This window comes from Myxocyprinus asiaticus, chromosome 36 (assembly GCF_019703515.2).
Source record: "Myxocyprinus asiaticus isolate MX2 ecotype Aquarium Trade chromosome 36, UBuf_Myxa_2, whole genome shotgun sequence".
Taxonomy (NCBI): Eukaryota; Metazoa; Chordata; class Actinopteri; order Cypriniformes; family Catostomidae; genus Myxocyprinus; species Myxocyprinus asiaticus.
The window spans coordinates 20,280,514-20,306,668 of NC_059379.1; the positions used below are offsets into that span (position 1 = coordinate 20,280,514).

Genomic DNA, 26,155 nt, shown 5'->3' on the forward strand with positions numbered 1-26,155 from the left:
CATCGGCCTCATCCGAGATGACGATGAGTCTGCATACAGAAGGGAGGTTGAACAGCTGGCTGTCTGGTGCAGTCAAAACAACCTTGAGCTGAACACGCTCAAAACGGTGGAGATGATTGTGGACTTTAGGAGGAACACCCCAACACTGACCCCCCTCACCATTCTAAACAGTGCTGTGGCAGCAGTGGAGTCATTCAGGTTCCTGGCACTACCATCTCACAGGACCTGAAGTGGGAGACACACATTGACTCCATTGTGAAAAAGGCCCAGCAGAGGTTGTACTTCCTTCGCCATCTGTGGAATTTCAACCTGCCACAGGCGCTGCTGATGCTGTTCTACTCAGCGGTCATTGAGTCTGTCCTCTGCACTTCAATAACTGTCTGATTTGGTTCAGCTACAAAATCAGACATCAGAAGACATACAAAGGACAATTTGGACTGCTGAGAGGATTATTGGTTGCCCCTGCCCCCCCTTCAATAACTATATACTTCCAGAATGAGGAAAAAGGCTGGAAAAATCACTCTGGACCCCACTCACCCTGCCCATTACCTTTTTGAACTGTTGCCTTCTGGCCGAAGCTTCAGAGCTCCAGAACCGTCAGGCACAGGAACAGTTTTTCCTTCAGGTTATCCATCTCATGAACAGTTAAATTGCCCCATTGAGCAATAACTATGTGCAATACACAGTTTAGTCTTTTTTTATATGTTTATCAACACATCCAACCTTTTCTGCCATTTCATTCCTCTGAAAAAAAAAAAAAACACAAAAAAACAAACAAACATTGCACTGTACATAACAGATAACAGATTTGTATTAGATTGGAATACTTATGTGTATGTGTGTATGTATGTGTGTGTCTGTGTGTGTATGTACGTATGTGTATAACTATTTTTTTATTATTATCTATGTCTTGCTGCTGTTTTTGTATTATTTTTGTATTGTTGTACACTGGAAGCTCCTGTCACCAAGACAAATTCCTTGTATGTGTAAGCATACTTGGCAATAAAGCTGATTCTGATTCTGATTCTCTCTGTTGCACAATAGGGCTGATACATGTTGGAGATGAGCTGAAACAAGTCAACGGCATCCCTGTGGATGACAAAAAACCTGAAGAAATAATCTGCATCCTGGTATGTGCGAGTGTCACTGAGAAAGAAAAAACAACATGAAATAGCAATCACAACAACTTAAATAATATGTGGCAAAAAAGAATGTTGAGTGTGACTTGCTTTTTCCATCAGAATTGTATTGTAAGAGGGTGAAACATGTAGGCCTATGATATTAATATTGTTTAATATTATTTTTCATCGGGCAGGTTTGTTTATGTCAGGATCAATGAAAAGTAATTTCAGAGGTGGAGAAAGTTATTACATTTTGATGAAAGGTTATAAAATCAAATGAATAATATGCACTGGTGAATTGTGCACAAAAAGACCAGGGACATTATTAAGAAAGTAAATGAGGTCAATTTGGACTTCATGGTGACTTTAACTATATGAGCTGCACAGATGTTGATTTGTGTCTTTTTTGTTCTATTTGCAGTCTCAATCACAAGGTGCCATCACGTTTAAAGTTGTCCCAGGTATCAAAGAGGAGGCACCAAACAAGGAGCCCAGGGTACAATTCATCCTCACTACTACTGATCAGACAAGTCAAACAGCTAAAGAGAAAGAGAGGGATGATACGGGATTTTGTACTCAAACTGTGGGGGAGTTTTTTCCCTGAATGTGTACCACAGGCTGCTGGCTTTATATATGAGATTTAGTTCCCATCCATCTTCAATACAAATGACTTGCAGTAAACCTCTCGGCTGTCGTCCAGCTTACAAACAGCCTCTCTCGTTTAGTTCAAAACCTAGTAAGCTGCTCACTGTCAACTACCTACACAGGCAACTTGCTTCTAAGGAGACATCCTAACTGTATTGGAACCTTATAAGTGACTGATTTAAGACGCTCTATAAAGACAGATTTTTTTTTTTAAAAGTCACTCACACGCAACACACAAATAGTGCTCTTCCCCTGAAGCTTGACTAACACATATTAACTCTCCCAATAGAATTTGGTGTTGGTACATGTAACAGAGCTACTGACCTGATACTCTAATAACCACAAAACACACACTCACTGACCAGTTTATTAGATACACCTGTACACCTACTTATTCATGTTATTATCTAATCAGCCAGTCGTGTGGCAGCAGTGCAATGCATAAAAACATGCAGATATGGGTCAGGAGCTTCAGTCAATGTTCACATCAACCATCAGAATGAGGGAAGAGTGTGATCTCAGTGATTTCGACCGTGGCATGATTGTTGGTGCCAGAAGGGCTGGTTTTAGTATTTCTGTAACTGCTGATCTGCTAGGATTTTCACACACAACAGTTTATAGAGTTTACTCAGAATGGTGCCAAAAACAAAAAATATCCAGTGAGCGGAAGTTCTGCAGAAAGAAACGCCTTGTAGATAATAGAGGTCAACAGAGAGGCCAGACTGGTTTGAGCTGACAGAGGCTACAGTAACTCGGATAACCCCTCAGTACAATTGTAGTGAGCAGAATAGCATCTCAGAATGCACAACACGTCCAACCTAGAGTTGAATGGGTTACAACAGCAGAAGACCACATCGAGTTCCACTTCTGTCAGCCAAGAACAGAAAGCTTGAGCCGAAAGCAACGGCTTAAGTGTGAGTGTTGCCACCTTGTGGACCCACTAATTTTTGCAAACAATTCCAGGCGCATGCGCACACTGTGTGTTAACAGTATGCATTGATTTAAAAATCTGACCACATGTGTTCAGTGCTCAAGCATTCTGCTGGTGATGAAATTTGTTTCATGCGTCCTGTACACAGATGCCTAGAGTTTGCGTCTAACCGAACAGGGCTCCAGACTGCGACTAAATGGTCAAATTTTGCGACTGTTTTCCTCGCCGGTGCGACTAAGTTTCGCTACAGGTTGCACCAGTGTGACTACAATGTTTGTCAACTTTCCCTCTTTCTCTCTCTCTCCGTTTATACACTGCCATTTTCTATTAAGCAATATTAAATGGCAAACACATCAAATGCGGAACAAAACAGCGTTATCCACTACCTGGATCAAATATCAGCACGGCTCAGTGGATAGAGCAGCGCAATCACAGAACAGGTGTGTTCACTTGCGGAGCATCAATCATTACAGCGCTGCAAGAACCAGTAAGAAGCACAGTGCGAGCGCAGAAAAGTTGAGTTTACTCGCCGAACCAGTCTCGAGCTCTCGACGCACACCACTGATCATTACAGCACTGCCTACGAGAACCAGTGAAGCTCGGCGCGAGTCGCAGAAAACATTTGAATTCAGCACAGAATTCTCAGGTGCAAACCTCTATGAAACCCTCGTTGATTAAAGTAGTTTAAAATCACATTAAACGGTCTGACATTCAAAACAGTAGGTTGAGCAGTACCCGTAGAGAATTACCATATATTTACTATAGTAACACTAACTGTATTAACTAGTTTTTTAGACAGAAATAGATTCATAATAAATATTATCATTTATAATGGGCTACATTAGGGGGTGAGGAATCATTAATTTTTGTTACAAATATGGCAGTTTATAAATGTTGTTATTTTGAATTAATATTTTTTAAAAGTGTTTAGAGAACGGTTTTTAATGACAAAAATGCCATAGTTTGTTTTATAAAAATTATGTTACATCTAACCATGGTAGTGAACATGTTCTTTGTTTTACCTTGGGTTAACATCATCTTGTTAACCACTGTTAATCTATGAAAAAAAACCTATGGTTGTAAGGGGGTTAGTGGTAAAGGAGGAGGCGAGAACCAGCTTGAGAATATAAATAATAGTTTAATGATCAACTTAACCAAAAACGCACAAACATAACCACACACAGGGCAGCTGCCTGTAATTCTCTCTCTCTCGAACTGTCGTCCCCGGACACCTTTATCCCTTGCGCGCCCCATCAGGCTGATTGGGGACCGGCGTGCATCATTCCAGCCCAGCCCCACCCTCCTCCACTCTACGCTCTACACTCCATTGCCTCAGGCCGGGGAGCTCCCCAAACAGGCCAGAGAAAGGCCAACACGGAGCGACAGAGAGGGAGAGAGAGAAAAAGAAACTCACTCACCGGTTCTCTGATGTGCCGTCGCGTGGTCCTCCATCACTCCTCCACCCTCTCAGATGGATGGCAGCCACTCCTCCCTAGGCGGACCAGAGTCAGACCTCTGACCCCCAGCGGACAGAATGCCCCTCCACGTTCCTGGCGACCCGTGGGGACACTCCTCTGCCCCTGGCAGCAGCCCTACCGCTCCAGGTGGTCAGGGAGACGCTTCCCTCCTCCCCTCGCGGACAGTGGTCTTCGCTCGACCCCTCCGTGTTTCTGGGGGACGGCAGGGCACTCCTCCGCCCCTGGTAGCGGCTCCATTGCTCCAGGCGGTTGGGGAGTCCAGTCCCCACTTGCCTCGTGGACGCCGGCCGTTCCCCGCGTCGGGGGGGGTCGGGCTACTCCGTCCTCCAGCGGATGGCAGTGGCGCTCCCCTGGGTGGACGGCAGTGTCGAGGGCTCTGCGACGGGCATCCCTCCTCATTCCCAGGTTTTGGCACCAGTGTAAGAGGGTTAGAGGAAAAGGGGGAGGAGAGAACCGGCTTGAGAATATGAATAATAGTTTAATTATCAACTTAACCAGAAACACACAAATATAACCACACACAGGGCAGTTGCCTGTAATTGTCTCTCTCTCTCGAACTGTCGTCTCTGGCCGCCTTTATCCCTCGCGTGCCCCATCAGGCTGATTGGGGACCGGGCATGCGTCATTCCAGCCCGGCCCTGCCCTCCTCCGCTCTACAATGGTGAATTTTCATAAGGGCTAATGCAAAATATAATCAACGTCTTTAAAGCCTGGATCTTTGTGAATTATGGTGAATTAAGTTAGTTTTCTTTCTATGTAAAAATCTGTTCTCTTCAAAAACGCTATGATTGTAGAAAAATATAATTGGTTTTGTTTGCCATCAAATTTCAACAAAAACCTGATGAAAGGAGTCACAATTTAGTCGCACTGTCAGAATAATTTAGCCCTATATAAATTAGGTGTTAACTTATTACCGATGTTATAGATAAGCTTCCGACTTCCAACTACAACCTAAACAGTAACATGATTGGATATGGTAACAGATAAGCCTATAATACATGAGAGGAGGGTATGTGTGTGTGTGTAAGGAGAGACTGCACAAAATGGTAGGCATGGCTCTCGTGGAGAGTACGTCACGCGAGATTTCCGGCCAGAGAATGTGGCCGCGAATGTGGGCGGAGAGACTGGTTAATGCCGTCTGCCCGTTTAATGCGTGTCTCCACTGGTACGATATCTTAGGGACAAAGCTGGACTCTATCGCCAAGTTATCTGTTCACTAAATGTGTGTGGTTATGTTTGTGAGGGGTCGTGTGCGGTTAGTACGAGAGAAGAGAACTGGGTAACGGCACCGAAGCCGGTTTAGCGATCGTGGGAGAGACTGCAACTGTTAGTTTTATCACTCAGAGACGCGGTGAATGTCATTGGTTCTTTAATGGATAAACTCAGCGTGCCGGTCTCACCCGCGATGGCGGAAATGCACAAACAGCCCAACGTGGTTGGACGACAACACAGCAAATCTCATTTGTGGTAACAGTAAGTTACAGTAATACCTTGAGTGTTATTAGCAGCAATGAGCGGACTTGGCAGTCTGTAAACTGTACAAGCAATAACCTTGATGCACAATAACACACTATAATAATCTATCTCTGCCCAGACGTAAACTTCTTGAGTTGCGTGAGGACGCAGGTAGAATGTGTGTTCATCCGTCGTTTAACTCCGACTCGGTTCCTCGAAGCTCAGGTGATGATGGGAGGCTCTTTCCTCGCTCTGTTGGTGGGTGGTACGGTGGCTGATTCTCGGTGGGTTGGCAGAAAAATCAGCAAAGTCGACTCGGTTGAAGAAGGAAGAGAAATCTTCTTTCTACTCTTCTGCAGCCAAAAGGGTGACACGCAGATTGCTCAGCGGTCTCCGTTAGCGTGCTCGGTGGAACATGGAGAATCTCGGCTCGTCCAGCGAGATGGAGATTATATGGCCAAAGTTCAGGTACATACGTTACTTCCTTGGGCAGCGAGGCTACACCTGGGAGCAGTAGGGCTGCAACTAGACGCGGCAAATACTGTCCCTGGAAGCAAGCTTAGGAGGAATCTCCGGGGTTTTATACTCCAGATGACATCATGATTGAGGGACATGTTCTGTCTTGCGTTTCATCCAATAGGAGATGAGAGTTCGATCCTTCAGAATTTCACACCTAGGTGTAAAGTGAGCAAGGCTTGATGGGATCTGTAGTCTGTTTGGACTCCCTTTGTTTGATTTTGGCGCCATTTCCTGTGTTATCAGGCTTTGAGTGTGTGTAGGCCTGCCTTTGTCTCGTATCTGAGCACATGAGGCCCAACAATCACTTTTATTATTAGTTTCTTTCTTTAAACTTTTAATTTTATATAAAAATGCCTATAATGTATAAAAATGTTGCCTAGTTGGATATCTCACTGCCAATGTGAGAGTTGTGATGTAAATGAGGGCTGTACAAATTCTGCACTGGTCTGTTACTGTGCTGTAATGGTTTAAATATGTTTCAGTTTTGAATTCAGTCATAACCTGCATATGTGTGTCATCCATATTTTATTGTTTTCCGCATATGTAATGTATGTTGAAGTGCTGCTAATTGGCTACACATGTGTAAGAGGGATAAAAAATTATTGAGTACGAGACCGCAAGATGAAGCATTCCCTCAGGATGTATTGGTGTGTTTGTGGGGAACATTCTCCTTTGTAACATCATTTTTCTATATGGCACACACAGCTCTCTAAATCAACACAAGCCACTGCTTTGGGCTTTGGGAACTTTGCTTTCTCTCTTTGCTTTCAATAGCTCTTTTACCTTTAATTTGTCATTTTATTTATTATATACTGTATGTCTGCTCCATAACACCAATCCTCCAAGCATCTTCCTTTTTTGAGAAACACTAATGAGAATTACACAGCATTTCCAGGTAGAATGAAAGTTTCTGTGTGTGGAAAATAAGAGAAGCAGACTCCAGCACTGATTAATCTGACCTTTCTGGCCAATCAGGGTGAGCCTCAGCGCCGTGTGCCAGGTCTCTGTCTGTTACCCAAAATGCACCTTGATTTGGTCATGCTTTAGAAAGAGGGATGGAACAGATGTGATTTGAATAAAATTGCTTTCTAGTCTCTCTCTTTCATTCTCTCTCATCCTTTTCTCAATAATTTCATGCTTGTAATCCTCTCAATCTCATTTTCTCACTCCTTGCTCATTTTCTAGTCTTTTTCTTTTTTTGGTTATTTTTCCTTAGGAACTCTCTGCTTCTCTTTCTTTTGCTCTCTAGATGTTTGTGAAAGCACTTTTTGACTATAATCCAGCAGAGGATAAGGCGATCCCTTGCAAGGAGGCTGGGTTGGCATTTAGCAAGGGAGACATCCTGCAGGTTATGAGCCAGGATGATGCCACCTGGTGGCAGGCCAAACAAGAGAGTGGCAACAACCCCCGTGCTGGGCTCATCCCTTCCAAACACTTTCAGGAGAGGTGAGCCAACACTGTTTTCAATCTTTCTTCACTGCTCCTTTACTCCCACTATCACCAGTTTTAAATTCACCTACACTCCATGACCCCATCATCCTGTCTGTCTTCTGTCCAGCCTTTGCATATATCATACTCTCCTGCCATCCATCCATCTCTCTCTTTCTATCTCTATCATTCCAGACTTCTTCCACTCCATTACAACCTGACTGCTACTCCCTACTATGAAAGCAATGACTTTTCTGACTCCTCTTTTTTTTACTTTTTTTTTTTTTTTGTCATTTTCCCCCCCTTTTTTGTGCAAGAGGGCTCGGCCATTCTGCCAAAATACTTTGGATTTCCGTGGCTGTCTGGCCTGGAATGAGTAATGACAGACAATGATAGCACTGGTTCACATCCACTTTGGACGTTCATGCATGGAAAATTGCACATCAGTGATGCTCTGCGTAAAGTGGACGTGCGTGCACATGTGTGCTGCCCTAAGAAGCAGGACAGTTTATTTTCTCTGTTTCTATTAAAAAATACCACCTGCAAGAGTAAAACATTTTTGAACCTGTCAAATGTACAGTAACAAGCATGTCTTTCTGGCTGAGCTTTTTTTCTGTCTTTCTTTTTCTGTCTGTTTCTCTCTCTAGCCTTTTTAGCACAGAGATTCCAGAACATTTCTGGAAAAGTTGTTCCGGCAACTGTTCCGACATTGCGGGATATTGTTCATTCACACTGGCAGAGCTTTCCCAAATTCTGTGCTTGCATTCATTCAGATACCGGACAGTCCCATAAATACAAAAGTTACATCACAATGTGATGTCAGATGTGTGCGTATGTAATGTATGACCAGTCGAATCGTCCACTGCACTCTTCTGCCACTGTGTTTGTGCACATATTGGAATCGCAGCATCTTTAGTGATAACCTGCGACTTCTCTTTCTAGAAGCCCAGCCTTTTCATTTATTCTTGTTAAAAATTGCATTGCGCATGATACTACTAAGCTGGCATTTAATTTTTTTTGTTTACATGAATGGCGAGTAGTTCCCTGGTCTTGGAATCACTCCAGTTTGCAGCCATTATCTTGTTTTTGCATCCTTTTCTATATACAATTTTTCCTTCACTAGTTAGCCCTCCCGGTCAGATAGTCATCACTATGAAACACACCCTTCATTGCATTGGCTCTGTTTTATTCACACAGACAAGTTCCGGCATTGATCGCGGCATTGTTACAAGGGTCTGATGCTGGGATCAAATTCTGGCATTCGGGCTCTGGCAGGCTTTTGCACAGAAGCTTCTCCAGCAATTTGCTGGAAAATTTGTGGAATCAAAGCCCAGTGTGAATGCAGCACACACACTCACTGATGGAAATTTAAGTAGGTAGCTTAGCATTGTAGTTAAGTGTCTAGTGATCCCTGTGTGGCCATTAAATCTGATGGGTTTATTACATGTCTCTTTATCTGTCTGGCTCTTCATCTTTCTCTCTCTGTCTCTTTCTCTTCCTTCAGGAGGTTTGCAGTCTGGAGACCCATGACCGTTGCACCACCCCAGAGGACCCCCAGCAAAAGATTGTGTAAGAACAATGCATTCACTCAAATTAAAACAACCCCTGAAACACACACAGACACATTCATGCTGTTGGTCAGGACCCAGATATGCTCTGACCACAGACTTATAATGTGGAAAACTTACCCAAAACAGACAGGCAGTCCACTTAATCTGCCAGCAGCCATATCACCCTGTAGCTGAAAACCGGTTGCCCACTGAAGCTAAGCAGGGTTGAGCCTTGTTAGTACCTGGATGGGAGACCTCCTGGGGAAAACTAAGGTTGCTGCTTGAAGAGGTATTAGGGAGGCCAGCAGGGGGTGCTCATCCTGCGATCTGTGTGGGTCCTAATGCCCCAGTATAGTGACGGGGACACTATACTGTAAAATGGCACCATCCATCGGATGAGACTTTAAACTGAGGTCCTGACACTCTGTGGTCATTAAAAATCCTAGAGCACTTCTTGTAAAGAGTAGGGGTGTAACCATGGTGTCCTGGCTAAATTCCCCCATTGGCCCTTCTCAGTCATGGCCTCCTAATAATCCCCATCTACTAATTGGCTCTATAACTCTGCTCTCTCCTCTCCACCAATAGCTGGCTGCCGTCGCATCATCCAGGTAGATGCTACACACTGGTGGTGGTTGAGAGTCCCCTGTTCACTATGTAAAGCACTTTGAGTGTAGTGTCAGAAAAGCGCTATATAAATGTAACGTTCATTCATTCATTCGTTCACTTCCTGTACCTTCATATTTATTTATTTATTTTTTTTACCATTTAAACAAGGACTAAATCAGAAGAGATATTTGGTATGTTGCATCTGAGAGGCCCAATGCAATGCAGACAGGCTGACAAGTCCCTCACAGTAGAGCCAAGGCAGAATGAGAGGAACAGAAATAACACTAGTGGAAAAGATTAGATGAGAGGCAGGGAGTAAAGAAGTGAAGGGTGGGAAGTGCAAGGTGAAATGTATGCAGACGGGAAGCCCAGACTCCTCTGATTGGTGCCAGGCAGATACTGTATGTGCACGCATGTCTATTCATATAGTGTACATATACATTACTGCACTCCTGGACATAAGCTTCCTCTCATGGTTTTCATTAATCTCTCATGTTTGATTATTGCTTGAGTGTGCGTGTGTAAGTGTTTGTACACCACAGCTCTAATCTCTCCCAGCGACTGACAGCAGGGGCCTTTACGTAGCTGTGCTGGGTAACTCACTGCACAGGCAGTCAAACACATGGCCGCACTTAAGACTCACTACGAGACAGACACGCAGCAACACTTTCAACATGTTACCATCACCTGTGCACTTACACACACACTTGATTGAATAATACAGTCACTTTGGTTTCCTCTCTGCTATGCCACATGCTTGGTCTCCCACCTTTTCCATTTTTCATTGTCACTCCATTGACTGCTCCAAACAAAGAGAAGGAAAAGTTGATGTGCTTGTCACTGAAGTAATGGTATTGATGAGTTTTCCAGGACCACCCCAGGAGTTGTGAAGTTGCCATCCTGTTAGCAGATTCTTTGTATTTCATATAACGAACAAGCATAGATAATATCAGGATCAAAGCTGTGTTTTTATGCAACTTTTCATTAGTGCATGTAGAATTTTCCAGAATCACATCATGTGTGGACATTCATATGAAAACCTAACATTCGGAGAAACTGAGAAACCTAATAGACTCCATGTCTGTTCTGACCAGAACCAGACCATAAACAAGACAAATTCAACAGGAACGCAGGACACTAATCTCAGTTTGCCACAGTCATCTGGTCTCCTTTCAACAAGCAGCAAGGTGTGCATCTTGTGTATGCCAGTTTGCATGCGTGTGCACACGTGTACATGCGCGTGCACACGTGTACATGCGCATTTGTGCCTACGCAGGTGTTGGTACATATAGGTATGTTTGGAAGAAAGAGACTTGAAACTGTATGTGCTTTAAGAGTAAGACCATCTGTCCACTGGCCTGCAATGCTGTGACATCAGCCCATATTTCAAAGGGCATGATGAGGGGCTCTCTCTGGATGACTGAACACACGCTAGTGCTTTACGCTGCAGATATCTGTGCTCATACAGAGCCTTAGTTGTAAGATCTACATGATCATAGCAAAGGCTATATGTCATATCCATTACAGACTCCACGCTCCTGGACAGGTACAGGAAGTAAAACGTAGATTTAGGGTTCCCGGTTTTTAGGGATTTGCACAATTATGGAAAACCTGGATATATAAGGTAATTTTAAAATAATGATTTCTGGGTCTGGAGATGTCATGGCAATCGATAAAATCGTATAATATCTTGGAAATTTCTGTCATCACTATAAATTGTTTCAGTTAAGCTCAACATTAAGATATTTCATCAAAAATCCTTATCCAGTTGTCATGTAGGATTAGAAATTCAGTAGTCATGGAAATTCATTAATCAATCTCAACGCTTTCTCAGATACAACTTTAAAATGACTTGTTGTTTTAGTAATGTTGATACTAAATGCCTCTCTTCACACACATAGAAATTGTGGACTGAATACATGTAATACACATGACTTGTGCATGAATGAATGAATTTGAATGACTATTTTCATCAGAAGATTGGGTACATATAAACAGTACAAAAGAATCTGTTTAGTTTGACCAGATGCACTTTCAATGGAATTGTTCAGTCATCTTGAAGATGGAAGCAATTTAGGCATCAGGATATGTGAGTGGAGTGGAGCGGCAACAATTTCCCCTCCATGCTTAAAGCATTCTTTAATCACTCCGCTCCAGCTCCACTCCGGGTTGTCCATTTCCTGCTCCTCGCTCGCTCCACGCTCCTGAATTAGAGAAACCCTGCTCCGTGTTCGCTCCATGGCAAAATGAGCACCTACCTACCTCTCTACTGTAAAGTTATTTCAGTATGCTTTTTTTAAATATCACAACTCTCCATGCAGAAGATGTATTAAATGAAAATAAATACACAATACTAGGAGCTGCAATGTGCTTTATTGGAACATTAAATAGTTAACTAATTAGCCCAAAAGTTTTATAGCTTACTTTTGAAACTTTTCTGCAGCATTCTCTGGATTTAATTAATTAAATAAATTACTCAACGAAATATAATAGGACGTAATAGCCTACAGTTAAGATTGCGATGCATTAGATTAGAATGATTATATGATTATTCAGAATATTTAATAGGGGAGAGAGATATTGGCCTAGACATGTATTAATAACCTTTAGATTTTCTCTACACATGTGAACAGATTCTCATCATGTTTTCTGGACACTTCTTTTAGGATTTCACAACAGACCTTTGAATCACCTCCACACTTGTGTTCTCCTTTGCCTTCCCATCATTAATTTTCAATATACGACAGCTGATGTAGGAATAAAGAGACAAGACATGATTATGTAGTTAACTCAAGCTTTACCCCAAGCTTACTTCAATAATAGAGAGCGTGAACAGTATACAGTGAGTGAAAGTGAAAGTAACCTTCACACCGTAGGTCGAATATTGCCATGTGCTGCTACATTTTAAAAAAAATTTTTAATCACATTCTTTATGGTTATATCAGAAATTCCATCTTTCCTTCATGCCAATAGTGTTTAACACTGCTTAATACGTGGTGAATTATTGCATTAAGGGCCATCAACAGGTGTTGTGCCCGTGATGGAGCATTAGTGGAGTGCTTTTGAAGCGAGAGAAAACAATGACACTTTGCTCCTCGCTCCAGGCAAAATCATGTCGCCCCGCTCCGCTTCCACTCCACTCCGCACACATACTCTGTTAGGCATCCCTTTAATCTACACCCACTATGCTCATTTATTTGTAATTATAATCTGCCCCTCTGTTTAAGAGAAATCGTATAAATTGTGGAAGGCGAAAGACATCTATTATCTTTTAGATTTATTCTGTGAAATAAATTTTGCATCATTTTGATGCTCTTGCTTCCTTGGTTGCTGTACCCATATCCGATTTATTCAGATATTTCTATTTTTGTATTTTTTTTTTACTTATTTCCCTTCCTAACACCATGTACCAATTTATTTTTCTATGATATGTAACCTATTCTTATCCTCTCCGATATCAACTTTTGGAGGGACCAAAAGCAATTGTAAGTATGGACCGTGGGACAGATATTTCTGATAACTGCTAGAAAAAGGCCCTAGTTTGGGTGAACTTCACCTCTTCATGAACTTGCCTAAATTTGATTCAGTTTAAAGTTTTGCTTAGAGAACATTTCACCAAGTCTAAACTCTAAACTTAATGACCCCGTTTTCACCTGGTATTAAGATGCTTTTTTGGTGATCGGATCACATTTGGTCAGCGCTAAATACAAGTCTAAATGGGATCTAAAAGTTTTTGTGATCGGATGTGGTCAAAAACGCATCTGAACGCATCATGTTTGAGGTGTGAACACTAATCTGTCCTGTATGCGTCCCGGCAGCAGAGAAGCGTCACCCCTCGCCTGTCAATCAACCGCTGCGCTAAAACAAGGATTTTAACTTTGCCGGTTACAAGCGACTTTAAAAGAAAAAAAAAAGGTCTGATCAGAACATTTAAAAAAGTGGATACACACACAGGAGAACTGCACGGATCTTCTTCAGTGTGTTTGATATCAACATGCATGGACACTTATGAGAAGCATGAACTTCTGCAGCTCAGGTTACTACAACTACTCTACTAAAATAACAGATAATTCTGCTCGAAATATCGATTTTGTGCTTAGATGAAATTTCAGCTGCATCAGGGAGAAATAGTGTGCAGTTATTTTTTTTTTTATTTTTTTTTTTTTGCACTTTCTTTGTCATTTCTGACTTTGTTGTGGTTTATTATCATGTAGGAACACACTGACATAGTGATTGATGTACTGTATGTTGTCATGAAACAGAGTCCCTCCCTCTAAATCCGATCACAAGTGGTCACAGAAGACACATTTAAATTACCATGTGTAAACAGGGATGTGTCTCACCTGAGCACGTGATCGGATCATTCGAGACCCATCTCAATACCAGGTGGAAACGTGGTCTACGACAACCGTGACAGGTGTTTGTTTTCACTTGTTAATCATGCCCAATTTTTTTTCTTATCCTAAGCTTAGTGGTCTCACTTCTTGTCCCAAATTTTACACATGCCCTTGGATCTTACAATGCCTAAGGATTTACTTCACTGATAGAACACAATAGATTTGTACTGCCCTCCATCCTTTTCTTTATGTTATTGCCTTCTTGGCAAGACTGTGTATGTGTATAGCAAGCTGTGTTTTGCTGGTAGATGCTGCCCTTTGCTCATGTGTGTTTTGATTTAAGCTTGTCAAGTAGAATTAAGACCACATGAATGGGAGGACGCTTTTAAAGTGATTCCAAATGTTCCCTTGTCTTTAGGCCTACATGCACATGCAGACTCACACACACACACTTCATCTGCTCTTATTATGAACTATGTCAGTTATTCTGTATTTAAAGTTTCATAAGATGTACGCAAAGGTTTACCACCTAATAGTTTACTTTATTTTAAAACTTAAAATATCAGAAATCCAGCTATTACGTTAGCTTGACATAAGTCAAGTGCATTGAAAATAACGTGTTTGTTAATGTTTATTGCCAGTCATATGACAATATTTTTCCTTTTGTTTGTTCTTTTTTTTCCCTTCATAAGTGGATGAGGCAGTTGAATGGGGTAGGTCCCTTTCTTCTTCCTCTTCCATTCTTTTGTTATCATCAACATTCTCTTTTTAACCTTTTTATTTTCATCACATTTCCTTCTTTGCTTTCCCAGTGGAGGACATTCAAGGTACACCTTTCAGTCTAACTCTGGTTCACCTATTAGATGTCATAGCCATTATATAATTGGCTGGGGACCCCTGTATGTGGTAATGGAGTACCTAAACAATGAAGACATGGTTGATTAGTGTTTATTGGACCAAACCACCTAATGGAGCATAGTAGAGTGTGTTAAAGGGGCCAAGAGTTCACTACCCTACTGTATCTCTCTATTTCTCTACACACACAGACACACATTCACACTCATTGACTCACAATACATTGTGGTAGATCAGGCAAGAGTTCAACATCCCTATTTGCCTTGCCAACAAGGATTAGATGTTTGAATAGACAGATGCACAGTGGATGCTCATATTAATCCCATCAATTTTAGTATTTTTCCAGGATAGACTGTTTAAATGTATTTGCATTATTGTTTTGTGAGCATTGCAAAAGATGTTTTAAAGGGATAGTTCACCCAAAAATAAAAATTCTATCGTTTGCTCACCTCACGTTGTTCCAAAGCTGCATGATTTTCTTTCTTCACTGGAACACAAAAGAGATGTTAGGCAAAATGTTAGCCTCAGTCACTTCTCTTTTATTCTATAGACAAAAGATTTAATGAAAGTAATTGATGACTGAAGCTAACAGTCTGTCTAACATCTCCTTTTGTGTTTCATGGAATACATTAATTAATACAGATTTAGAACAACATGAGGGGGAGAAAATGGTGACAGAATGAACAAATCATTTTTGGATTAACTATCCAAATTATATTTAATTCTTTCACCCCCATCTGTACATATTGAATACATTGTATGTTGTGTCTCAGAAAAAACTAAAGTTTATGACCCACTTGGAAAGTTGTTTTTGTATTGAATGTGATCGCTGCCAACACCTGGTCCAGCTGTTGAGGATCAAATGATGATGAAATATGATAGTTGTGCTTGTCTGTAAAACAATCATTATCAGTTTTGTTTATTTGCCTATAAACAAAATAGACAGTCTCTGTTTTGTATCTTTGTTTCACTCTTCTTTCACTGCACAATATTTAGTGTTTACTTTCTTTTTCTCTGTTATAACTCTGCCCTGGTCCCTTCTATTTCCCTCTTTTCTTTTTCATAATTTGAAGAGGACACTGACTTTGCCTCCTATTTAAGTGGACTTCATATTGGTGAGCTCTCTTTGTTTTTGCTCTGTGTTCTTTGCCCCATTTACCATAACTCTCTCCTGTTGTTTGATTCATATTAATAATAACGCATGGTATATACCCTGCATTGTCATTCTCTTGTAACAGTTACCTCTTTCTTACTCTCTCAGTGTCTTCCTTTCCTCCCTCTCTCATATCTGTGTCTGCTCTGTCAGACAAAAACCTTTTTTTGACATATGGCTGCATGCTGTTGCATGTCCTATAGTATCATTGTCTAGCTTCCCATTTCTCTTCCTATTTAAGTGGTAGACACAATCAGCCTGCTGACTTCCCCTCTTGGCTCGGTCTGTGTTTTCAGTCTGTACTTGCATTTTCTGAAGTAATTGCCACTGTCATGAACATAAACCTCTCTAAAGTGCCTTGTGTGTTTTATCTAAGATCTACTTTCTCTTATTGTTAGTAGCATTCAAGTGTTATTCAGTCTCATTCACAAAGCAAAGTGCAGAATCAAACTGGAATTTCTATATCAGTGAAATCTAAGTAATCAGTTCTCTCTCAGTTCTGCAGTGAAAAGAACCATTTCTCATATTCCTGTCCTAAGCAGCTGTACTTGCTGGTTTTCCTGTGTGTTTGCAGTGTCTGTAGTTTAAATAGCTCTTTGTAAATGTTAAACATATTGCAGTTAAAGGCACTGGTTTGTTTCCAGGCTTTGTGGTAGAGGTCTGATGGACTCTTGATGTGGTGTATGTTGGACACTGGGCTGTTTGAAGGCCAGTTCTCAGTCAGGCTTTAGTCTGGTTTCCATCTCTAGCATCAGTGAGTGGAAAATAAGTGTGCTGCAGCATTTTCATTATCTGTCACCGCACAGACTAATGTACTCTTAAATATCTGCTGTTGTGTGCCCGTCAGGGACAGCAGTGTGTGTTCTCCTCTCCTCCTCTTCTGGGTTTCTCTCTCTCTCTCTCTCTGTTTCTTGTTCTATCTCGTTCTCTATCAACCAAATTAATTCAGTTTTCTGATTCTTTACTTGGTCTCTCTCTCTCTCTGACACTCTTATTCTCTCCTTTTCTCACTAGTAGACATTAGTGAGTTTGTGTAAGCCCTAGGCTGCTGGCCACTCTTTAGACATTTCAACTCTTTATTTCAAAGGAGATCCTGTGGGTAGAAAGTTTATAAATAAAGCTACACAGTCTTGTATGCCAAGCTCAGTCAAACACATTCATTCAATAGGGATAACCTTTTCAACGCTGCGACTCTGCCCTCCTGTTTTTCTCCGTGCTTTCATTACCGGCCTTCTGACCTCAGCCTCTCCTCTTCCTCCCAGTGGCCAAAGCATCTCAAACGCTGGTCTCTGGACAGCTCCCTCCAGCTTCCGCACCCTGCCATGCATTAAACATTCCATGTAACGGGAGAGTTTTTTGGGGGGAAAAAAGTACCCATCTCTTCAAAAATGAAAACTCTTTTTACAAGTCCCATCATTGTACTCTGACTGGCCTACAGTCTAATTTGCTGTTATGATTTGAACCTGGTGTGGTGGTAATGTAAGACTGTATAACAGATTTTTTTCTAGAGCTGCTCCACCCTGTAATGAAGGGATGGAGGTGGATGTGAGGGGTGCAAGGAATATTAGCCCTAATCCCAGCTGTACCATTCATTCATGTCCTTCAGAAGTGTTGCTTTCAGTGTTCTTTGTGTTTGACTGAATGAGTGTTCATGAATGTTAGTACCTCTATGTGTGTTTCAGTATACATTACATGGGTAGTTGACACACAACCTGTTCATTTAACTTTGATAAAATTTTTTAATCAATATCAAGGTTTTGTTTAAATTAATAGGAATATAAGTGAAAATGTATCTTTGGTGCTGTAAGCGGTCACCATTTCTTTTACTCATGCTGCTTTTTTATTCACCTTTTCTTTTTAATCATCTTTTTGCCTTCACGTTCAATTTAAATGGTCCTGTCATGAATTCTTTAAAGTACAAATATTCAATGCAGTCTCTCAATTAATATGTTGTCAGAATATGATGTCATAAAAGCTGCTTTCATAACAATTATACAATAATTAGAAACATTCTGTTTAAAATAGTTTTGAATGGAGTATAGCATGTCACACATGATTAGAAAGCGACCAATATTGTTTTGGGTGATATGATACAGATTATTTTTATGTTTACATGTACGATAACCGATATGCACAACCAAAATGTGATAATGTCCAACGTTGTATAGATTAAACAGTGATGTCACACTGCAGTCAACCACACTTCTGGGTTCTTTTGAGCAGCAGAATTCACTGGAGGATTTGGGCAGTGCTGCAGTTTTCATTATCTTTTAAGCATTATATAATTTAATAATATTTGTTTATGTTTATGTTATTATGAATGCACACCTGTGGTTTACAGTGTAGAAATATTTGTAGTTTCTTAATGAACTGTCAGCAAAATCAGTTTTAACTTGGTTCAGTTGGCCTCTGTGATATTGTCGGACAAGTAACAAGTTAATGAATACACATCCTCACATGTTTAATACACTTCTAAGACCTGAGAAATGTGGCATATAAAAATTAAAGCTGCCATGAGAATCCATTGTAGTGAGAATCTCCTTAGCACCAATTGAAATGAACTGGGCCTCACACAAGACCCAAAGTACACTACCGTTCAAAAGTTTAGGGTCACTTACTCATTCTTTATTTTTTTCACATTTTAGAATAATAGTAAAGTCATCACAACTATGGGATAATAGAAATGGAAATATGGGAATTATGTTGTGACTAAAAAATCCAAAATAAATCAAAGCTATGTTATATTTTATCATCTTCAAAGTGGCCACACGTTGCCTAGAATTTGCAGACATGTACTCTTGACATTTTCTCAACCAACTTCTTGAGGTATCACCCTGGGATGCTTTTTAAACAGTATTGAAGGTGTTCCCATCTATGTTGGGCACTTATTGGCTGCTTTTCTTAATTATTCCAAGTCATCAATTTAAAAAAAATAAATAAATAAATTATAAAATTTTTGTTTTGTAATTGAATAAATTAATATGTTGGCACAATTATATTTTTTGTCTACAAAACTAATTCCAAACATTTAAGCATACGCCTTCAGATCAAAAGGTTTTTAAGATCATGAGAAACATTTCAGGCAAGTGACCCCAAACTTTTGAACGGTAGTGTATGTGATGATTTTTGATTACACTTCACTTAAGGTGTATGTGTGTGTGATTATTAATATCAGATGGCCCCTCCCTCCATCCTCGGGTCACCAGCTAAGGAGTTTCAGTTTAACAGTAAAAGAATGATCCAAATGGACAGTTCAGTAAATTAAAATTATGTAATTGGAGGGAGTTGGTCATCTGAATAATCTGAAGGATTCGAGAGCACCTTTAGAGCTCTTCTGTATCATCAACACAAGGAACACACAGTTGTAATAAAATGAGTTTTATTTTCAAAAAGATAACATTAATAACTAACAAAAACTACAAAATGGTACTAATATGCTAAAAGATACAATAAATGAATAGGTAAATAAAGTGCATAGGATAAAAAGATGTACGTGGTTGAATTGGATGTAGCAAAGGCAAAGTATGACTTATTTTATGGAAAGATAAATTGTTGTTTCTCTGTTAATTAATAAGGTGAAACCCTTATATCTGTTTAAACCAATATCTCAAAGTTTATTTGCTAGACATTTGATACACAGGTTATGCAATCTAAGGAACATTAGATCATCATAAACTGATAGTATACACTAATGCCAAGGTCTCTGGAAAGAGGTTTAGTAGTGATATTTACGTTCTCATCGATTGATCGATCGATGAGTTCGGTGACAGCGATGTCTTCCACTGGGGCTCAGGGCCACGTTACAGTGGGAAATGAGCTGGATTCTGTTTCAGCAGCCTTGAACACAAAGGAGCTGAGGAATGCTGATCTCCTGGAAGCACCGAGAGGGTTCTTGCAATCTGGAACATGCAGATATTCAGCCCTTATATCGGTGCAAGATTCATCACCTGAAACACACAGATGCACGAAACTTGAAGAGAGGGTTTGCTCAGCAGAGCTAAACTTTGTCGCTGTAGTTATCTCCCTGGGATAGGGATTCCGAACTTGGCATTGCAATAGTCTCTTGTAGTGAGACTTGGCACTTGGTTGATCATCTACTGTCTTTCAGATGGGGACAGAGAACGTTGGGTGATCTGTTATCCTCTCTCTCTGTGAAATGGAGACTTAGCACCTTGAATGGTATGTATTCTGTTATTCATAGAGTGAGACCAGAACAAATGTGTGGCTGTTGTAAGGATGCTTTATACCTTCCTGATGAGGAGATTTCAGTTTGGTGGTGCTTGTTTCAGGTTATGATTGGCTGCTTACATCGGAGGGGGCCCTCACAGTGTGGCTACCCCGCCCTTCTCTGTGTGGAACATTTGCATATTTAAAGAGCACCTATTATGGTTTTTAAACGTGCCTAATTTTGTTTTAAAGGTCTCTTACAGTAGATTTACATGCATCCAAGGTCAAAAAATACTTTAATTTGCTCATAATTTAAATTGCAGCATTACTGTTTTTTCCAGTGTCAAAAACAACTCGTTCAATGATCCGTTCTAAAGGATTCATTCTAAACTCCTCCTTTCAGTGAGCCTACTCTGCTCTGATTGGTCAGATGTCCCAGTCTGTTGTGATTGGTCTACCGCTTAGTGTAGTGTTTGAGGGCGGGTCAAAGTTGTTCGTGAGCAGCCAATGAAGACCAGAGGAGGGTTTTTTGTTACCAAATTATGTATGTTAGTACAGGAAGTAAGTCTGGAATTACTAATGACTCGTTTCAGGTGTTCAGAATCGGTTCTTTCTTTTGGGAGTCAATAACTGCATTTGTCATGTACTTTGATTTTTGAAACTTTGCAGACTTTTTTACATTCACAAACAGCTATATGACACACTACATGAAAGGTAATATTTAGAAAGGTAATACATAGTTAGAACAGTGTCTTTAAAGTCTCATCTATTCATTGTTCCTTTTTCAAACCACTTCAAAAATACTCTTGGCATTTTCTTAAGATATAGAGACCAAACATGATTTTGAAAGATTAAATATTATGCATGCATTCATAATAGTTCAGATTATGTGAACTAGTGTGTCAATCAAACAACTGCAATTTACATAAACAGTTCAGTGAACAAACATGATGTAAATGTTTTGCAGTTGAAGTTCATTTTAGGAGTAAAGTTTGTGTGTAAAAATTTGTCTTTGTGGCTCCTTTGTTTCAGCCTTTTCTACCACATGGGACATAAACGCTGCTTCGAGAGGTCTTGAAGAATATTTATGGTCCACCACTTAGGGCAAACCTTGGGATGGGGGTATAGATGTTGCTAAGAAACCACTCATGGACCAATGAGAAGCCTTTTCCAACATGTTGGAAGGTCCAGGGCCTTACTTTCTGAAGTATCTGGTAGTTGTCTGAGCATCTTATCTGATGGCTGTGCTTGGCATTTGTTTGTGTTGGTCCTGCCAGGATCCAATCAAAATGGAGCCACTCTTCTTTGCCTTGACAGTTAGGGAGGGGCTCTGCCATAAACTGGCTCCTGGAATGCCATCTAGTCCAATTGTTCACCACACCAATATGCATCTTTACTGTGTAAATTATCGCTCTTCTTGTGGTATCATCATTTTGAATATTCAAACTTAATAACAGCCGGTTGTTTTGATTTAACAAGTTACTTACTGCAGTCAAAATAAATGCAAAGACATATTTTAGAACTTTCACATTATTATTATTCGCATGTCCTTTCACAAACAGTAGCCCATGCACTGTGATGGTGGAGGCGGGGTCCCATTAGATCTTAGATGGTGATGGTGTTCTTATAACATCATCATTAGATCATTTTGGGTCTCATATCTGTCACTGTGATTGCACTTTGGAAATTAAAAACAGCTGTTTGCGATTAGAGTTTGTGATTTCTTCATGAAAAGTTAAAATCTAAAAAAGAGCATCTGCGGGGTAATCTGATCTTATTAGAGCAGACACGATAACAATTACAGTGATCCATGAAATATCATAATTTATGTAAAATACTGAGTTTGTCATGATCCACTGATCCAAATGGAAATTTAAAGAAGCCCAAATCTCCAATAATACTTTGGAAATGGGGGCTTTCAACCCCATAAAAAGCACTTTTGGGGTATTTTCAGCTCAATATGTGCGTTGGACTCATTGAAAGCAGTGCATTGTTAAAAGAACCCAGAAGTGCCAGAGCCGAGCATTTCTAAACAGTAACTTCATCTTGTGTTTATAAAGCTGCATGATAGCCTATTTATCACTGGAATAATCATACATTTTGTTACAGACACACAAGGTGACACACACAGGTTTAAATGGCAATTAAAGGTTAATTTCCCACACCTGTGGCTTTTTAAATTGCAATTAATGTCTTTGTATAAATAGTCAATGAGTTTGTTAGCTCTTATGTGGATGCACTGAGCAGGCTAGATACTGAGCCATGGGGAGCAGAAAAGAACTGTCAAAAGACCTGCGTAACAAGGTAATGGAACTTTATAAAGATGGAAAAGGATATAAAAAGATATCCAAAGCCTTGAAAATGCCAGTCAGTACTGTTCAATCACTTATTAAGAAGTGGAAAATTTGGGGATCTCTTGATACCAAGCCAAGGTCAGGTAGACCAAGAAAGATTTCAGCCACAACTGCCAGAAGAATTGTTCAGGATACAAAGAAAAACCCACAGGTAACCTCAGGAGAAATACAGGCTGCTCTGGAAAAAGACAGTGTGGTTGTTTCAAGGAGCACAATATGACGATACTTGAACAAATATGAGCTGCATGGTCGAGTTGCCAGAAAGAAGCCTTTACTGCGCCAATGCCACAAAAAAGCCCAGTTACAATATGCCCGACAACACCTTGACACGCCTCACAGCTTCTGGCACACTAATTTGGAGTGACGAGACCAAAATAGAGCTTTATGGTCACAACCATAAGCGCTGTGTTTGGAGAGGGGTCAACAAGGCTTATAGTGAAAAGAATACCATCCCCACTGTGAAGCATGGTGGTGGCTCACTGATGTTTTGGGGGTGTTTGAGCTCTAAAGGCACGAGGAATCTGAAAATTGATGCAAGATGAATGCAGTATGTTATCAGAAAATAGGGGCAGACAATTTGCATTCTTTTGCATGAAAGTTGCGCATGGGACACTCTTGGACTTTATAGCACGACAATGACCCTAAGCATGAGGCCAAGTTGACCCTCCAGTGGTTACAGCAGAAAAAGGTGAAGGTTCTGGAGTGGCCATCACAGTCTTCTGACCTTAATATCGTCGAGCCACTCTGGGGAGATCTCAAACATGCGGTTCATGTAAGACGACCAAAGACTTTGCATGTCCTGGAGGCATTTTGCCAAGATGAATGGGCAGCCACCTGCAAGAATTTGGGGCCTCATAGACAACTATTACAAAAGACTGCATGCTGTCATTGATGCTAAAGGGGGCAATACACAGTATTAAGAACTAAGGCTATGCAGACTTTTGAACAGGGGTCATTTCATTTTTTTCTTTGTTGCCGTGTTTTGTTCTATGATTGTGCCATTCTGTTATAACCTACAGTTGAATATGAATCCCATAAGAAATAAAAGAAATGTGTTTTGCCTGCTCATTCATGTTTTCTTTAAAAATGGTACATATATTACCAATTCCCCAAGGGTATGCAAACTTTTGAGCACAACTGTATTTCAGCTTTTATTTCTTTCATCACATTCCCAGTGGGTCAGAAGTTTACATATGCTTTGTTAGTATTTGGTAGCATTGCCTTTAAATTGTTTAACTTTGGTCAAATGTTTTGGGTAACCTTCCACAAGCTTCTCACAATAAGTTGTTGGAATTTTGGCCCATTCCTCCAGACTCAGACTCAGGGCTTTGTGATGGCCATTCCAATAACTTTTGCCACAACTTTGGAGGTATGCTTGGGGTTATTGTCCATTTGGAAGACCTATTTGCGACCGAGCTTTAACTTCCTGGCTGATGTCTTCAGATGTTGCTTCAATATATCCACATAATTTTCCTTCCTCATGATGCCATCTATTTTGTGAAGTGCACCAGTCCCTCCAGCAGCAAAACACCCCCACAACATGATGTTGCCACCCCCATGCTTCACAGTTGGGATGGTGTTCTTCAGCTTGCAAGCCTCACCCTTTTTCCTTCAAACATAACGATGGTCATTATGGCCAAACAGTTCAATTTTTGTTTCATCAGACCAGAGGACATTTCTCCAATAGATTGAAGATTTTTGTCCTCATGTGCACTTGCAAACTGTAGTCTGGCTTTTTTATGGTGGTTTTGGAGCAGTGGCTTCTTCCTTGCTAAGCAGCCTTTCAGGTTATGTCAATTTAGGACTCGTTTTACTGTGGATATATATACTTGTTTAGCTGTTTCCTCCAGCATCTTCACAAGGTCCTTTGCTTTTGTTCTGGGATTGATTTGCACTTTTCGCACCAAACTATGTTAATCTCTAGGAGACAGAATGTGTCTCCTTCCTGAGCGGTATGATGGCTGTGTGATCCCTTGGTGTTTATACTTGCATACTATTGTTTGTACAGATGAACGTGGTATCTTCAGGTGTTTAGAAATTGTTCCCAGGGATGAACCAGACTTGTGGAGGTCCGCAATTTTTTTTCTTCTGAGGTCTTGGCTCATTTCTTTTGATTTTCCCATGATGTCAAGCATAGAGGCACTGAATTTGAAGCTAGGCCTTAAAATATATTCACAGATACACCTCCAATTGACGGCAATTATCCTATCAGAAGCTAATTGGCTAATTTTCTAAAGGCTTGACATCATTTCCTGGAATTTTCCAAGCTGTTTGAAGGCACAGTTAACTTGGTGTATGTACACTTCTGACCCACTGGAATTGTGACATAGTCAGTTAAAAGTGAAACAATCTGTCTGTAAACAATTGTTGAAAAAATTACTTGTGTCATGCTCAAAGTAGATGTCCTAAATGACTTGCCAAAACTACAGTTTGCTAATATGAAATCTGTGGAGTGTTTAAAAAATGTGTTTTAATGACTTCAACCTAAGTGTATATAAACTTCTGACTTCAACTGTATTTGTTGTGCCTACGGTAATTTTTTCCAACAATTTACTTGTCTGGTGGGCTTAGTCAGAACACTACATCTTATCACGGAGATATTACATTGTTGTGAGTTATGATGTTTAAAATGGAAAACAAAGTAAACATTACACTGTATGTTTTTGTTTTGTGCGTATTTGTGTGTGAAATACTTTCACAACAAATGCATATTTAACTTTCCTCCAGCAGAACTTACAGAACAAATCTAACATTATTTACAATGCCTGACATTAGTAAACCCTTTGTCCACTGAGCAGTGGAGAATCAGATCTGCATATTTATTTGATGTGGAGACAGGTTTGCACTGATCACCTTATCCTTAAGACCACTCTGCACAATGAGGGTTACATAGGAGAGAAACGGCAGTAAGGCCACCGGAGTCAAAAGAAAAAAACACAAGCAGATGAAAATAGTCAGGAGGAGAAGCTAAAGCTGGGAAAGCCATCAGCCTCCAGAATCCAATTAAGGAAGGAGTTATGGAAAAATGGAGACGTGTTTTAGGCTGAAATAAAAAATGCTCCATTTCCAAAATGAGTTTATCTCATCTGTCCACAGGTTAACTCCTGGAGGAAGAGCACAGGGGCCAGAAGCCCTGAGGCCTGTAGCTGTGCACAGCTTTCAATTATAATGCTTTTCCCCACACTGACCCCAACTCAGGTGGATACACTTTACTATAAACGGTTGAAGTCACTGGTATATTAATTTGAAGGGGTCACTTGGCATAGCAGTGTTTCAATAATTGTGTGTGTATGAAAGGCTAGATTTGAGTTAGCCATGAACATAGAGAGATTAGCGGATGGGCGTCTCTTTGTCTGACTCTTAGCCAGTACGTAGGGTGGATGATTGGAGCTTTCTGCATGGCCTAAATTCAATGTTTGGCTGTTTATCTCTTGTGGTCAGTAATGGCCAAACTTTACAGCAATTCAGTGAATAGATTGCGTGTGTCTGTTGATTATGTTTATGTATGTGTGTGGGTGCGTGTTTTAGTATCTCCGTGATCGAAGAACCAGGTGAT

The 26,155-nt window shown here is 40.5% G+C and overlaps 1 protein-coding gene across 3 annotated transcripts in view; it reads left to right on the top strand.

Moving 5' to 3' along the window:
* The window catches only part of LOC127427462 (MAGUK p55 subfamily member 7-like), a 184,925-nt gene that overhangs the window by 118,028 nt on the left and 40,742 nt on the right, over positions 1 to 26,155 (top strand). For all 3 annotated transcript variants that reach the window (XM_051675088.1, XM_051675087.1, XM_051675086.1), the window contains 4 exons: positions 1,045 to 1,130; positions 1,543 to 1,617; positions 7,399 to 7,595; positions 9,082 to 9,146. In XM_051675088.1, the coding sequence (XP_051531048.1) occupies positions 1,045 to 1,130; positions 1,543 to 1,617; positions 7,399 to 7,595; positions 9,082 to 9,146 (423 nt within the window). The remainder of the gene's footprint in view (positions 1 to 1,044; positions 1,131 to 1,542; positions 1,618 to 7,398; positions 7,596 to 9,081; positions 9,147 to 26,155) is intronic.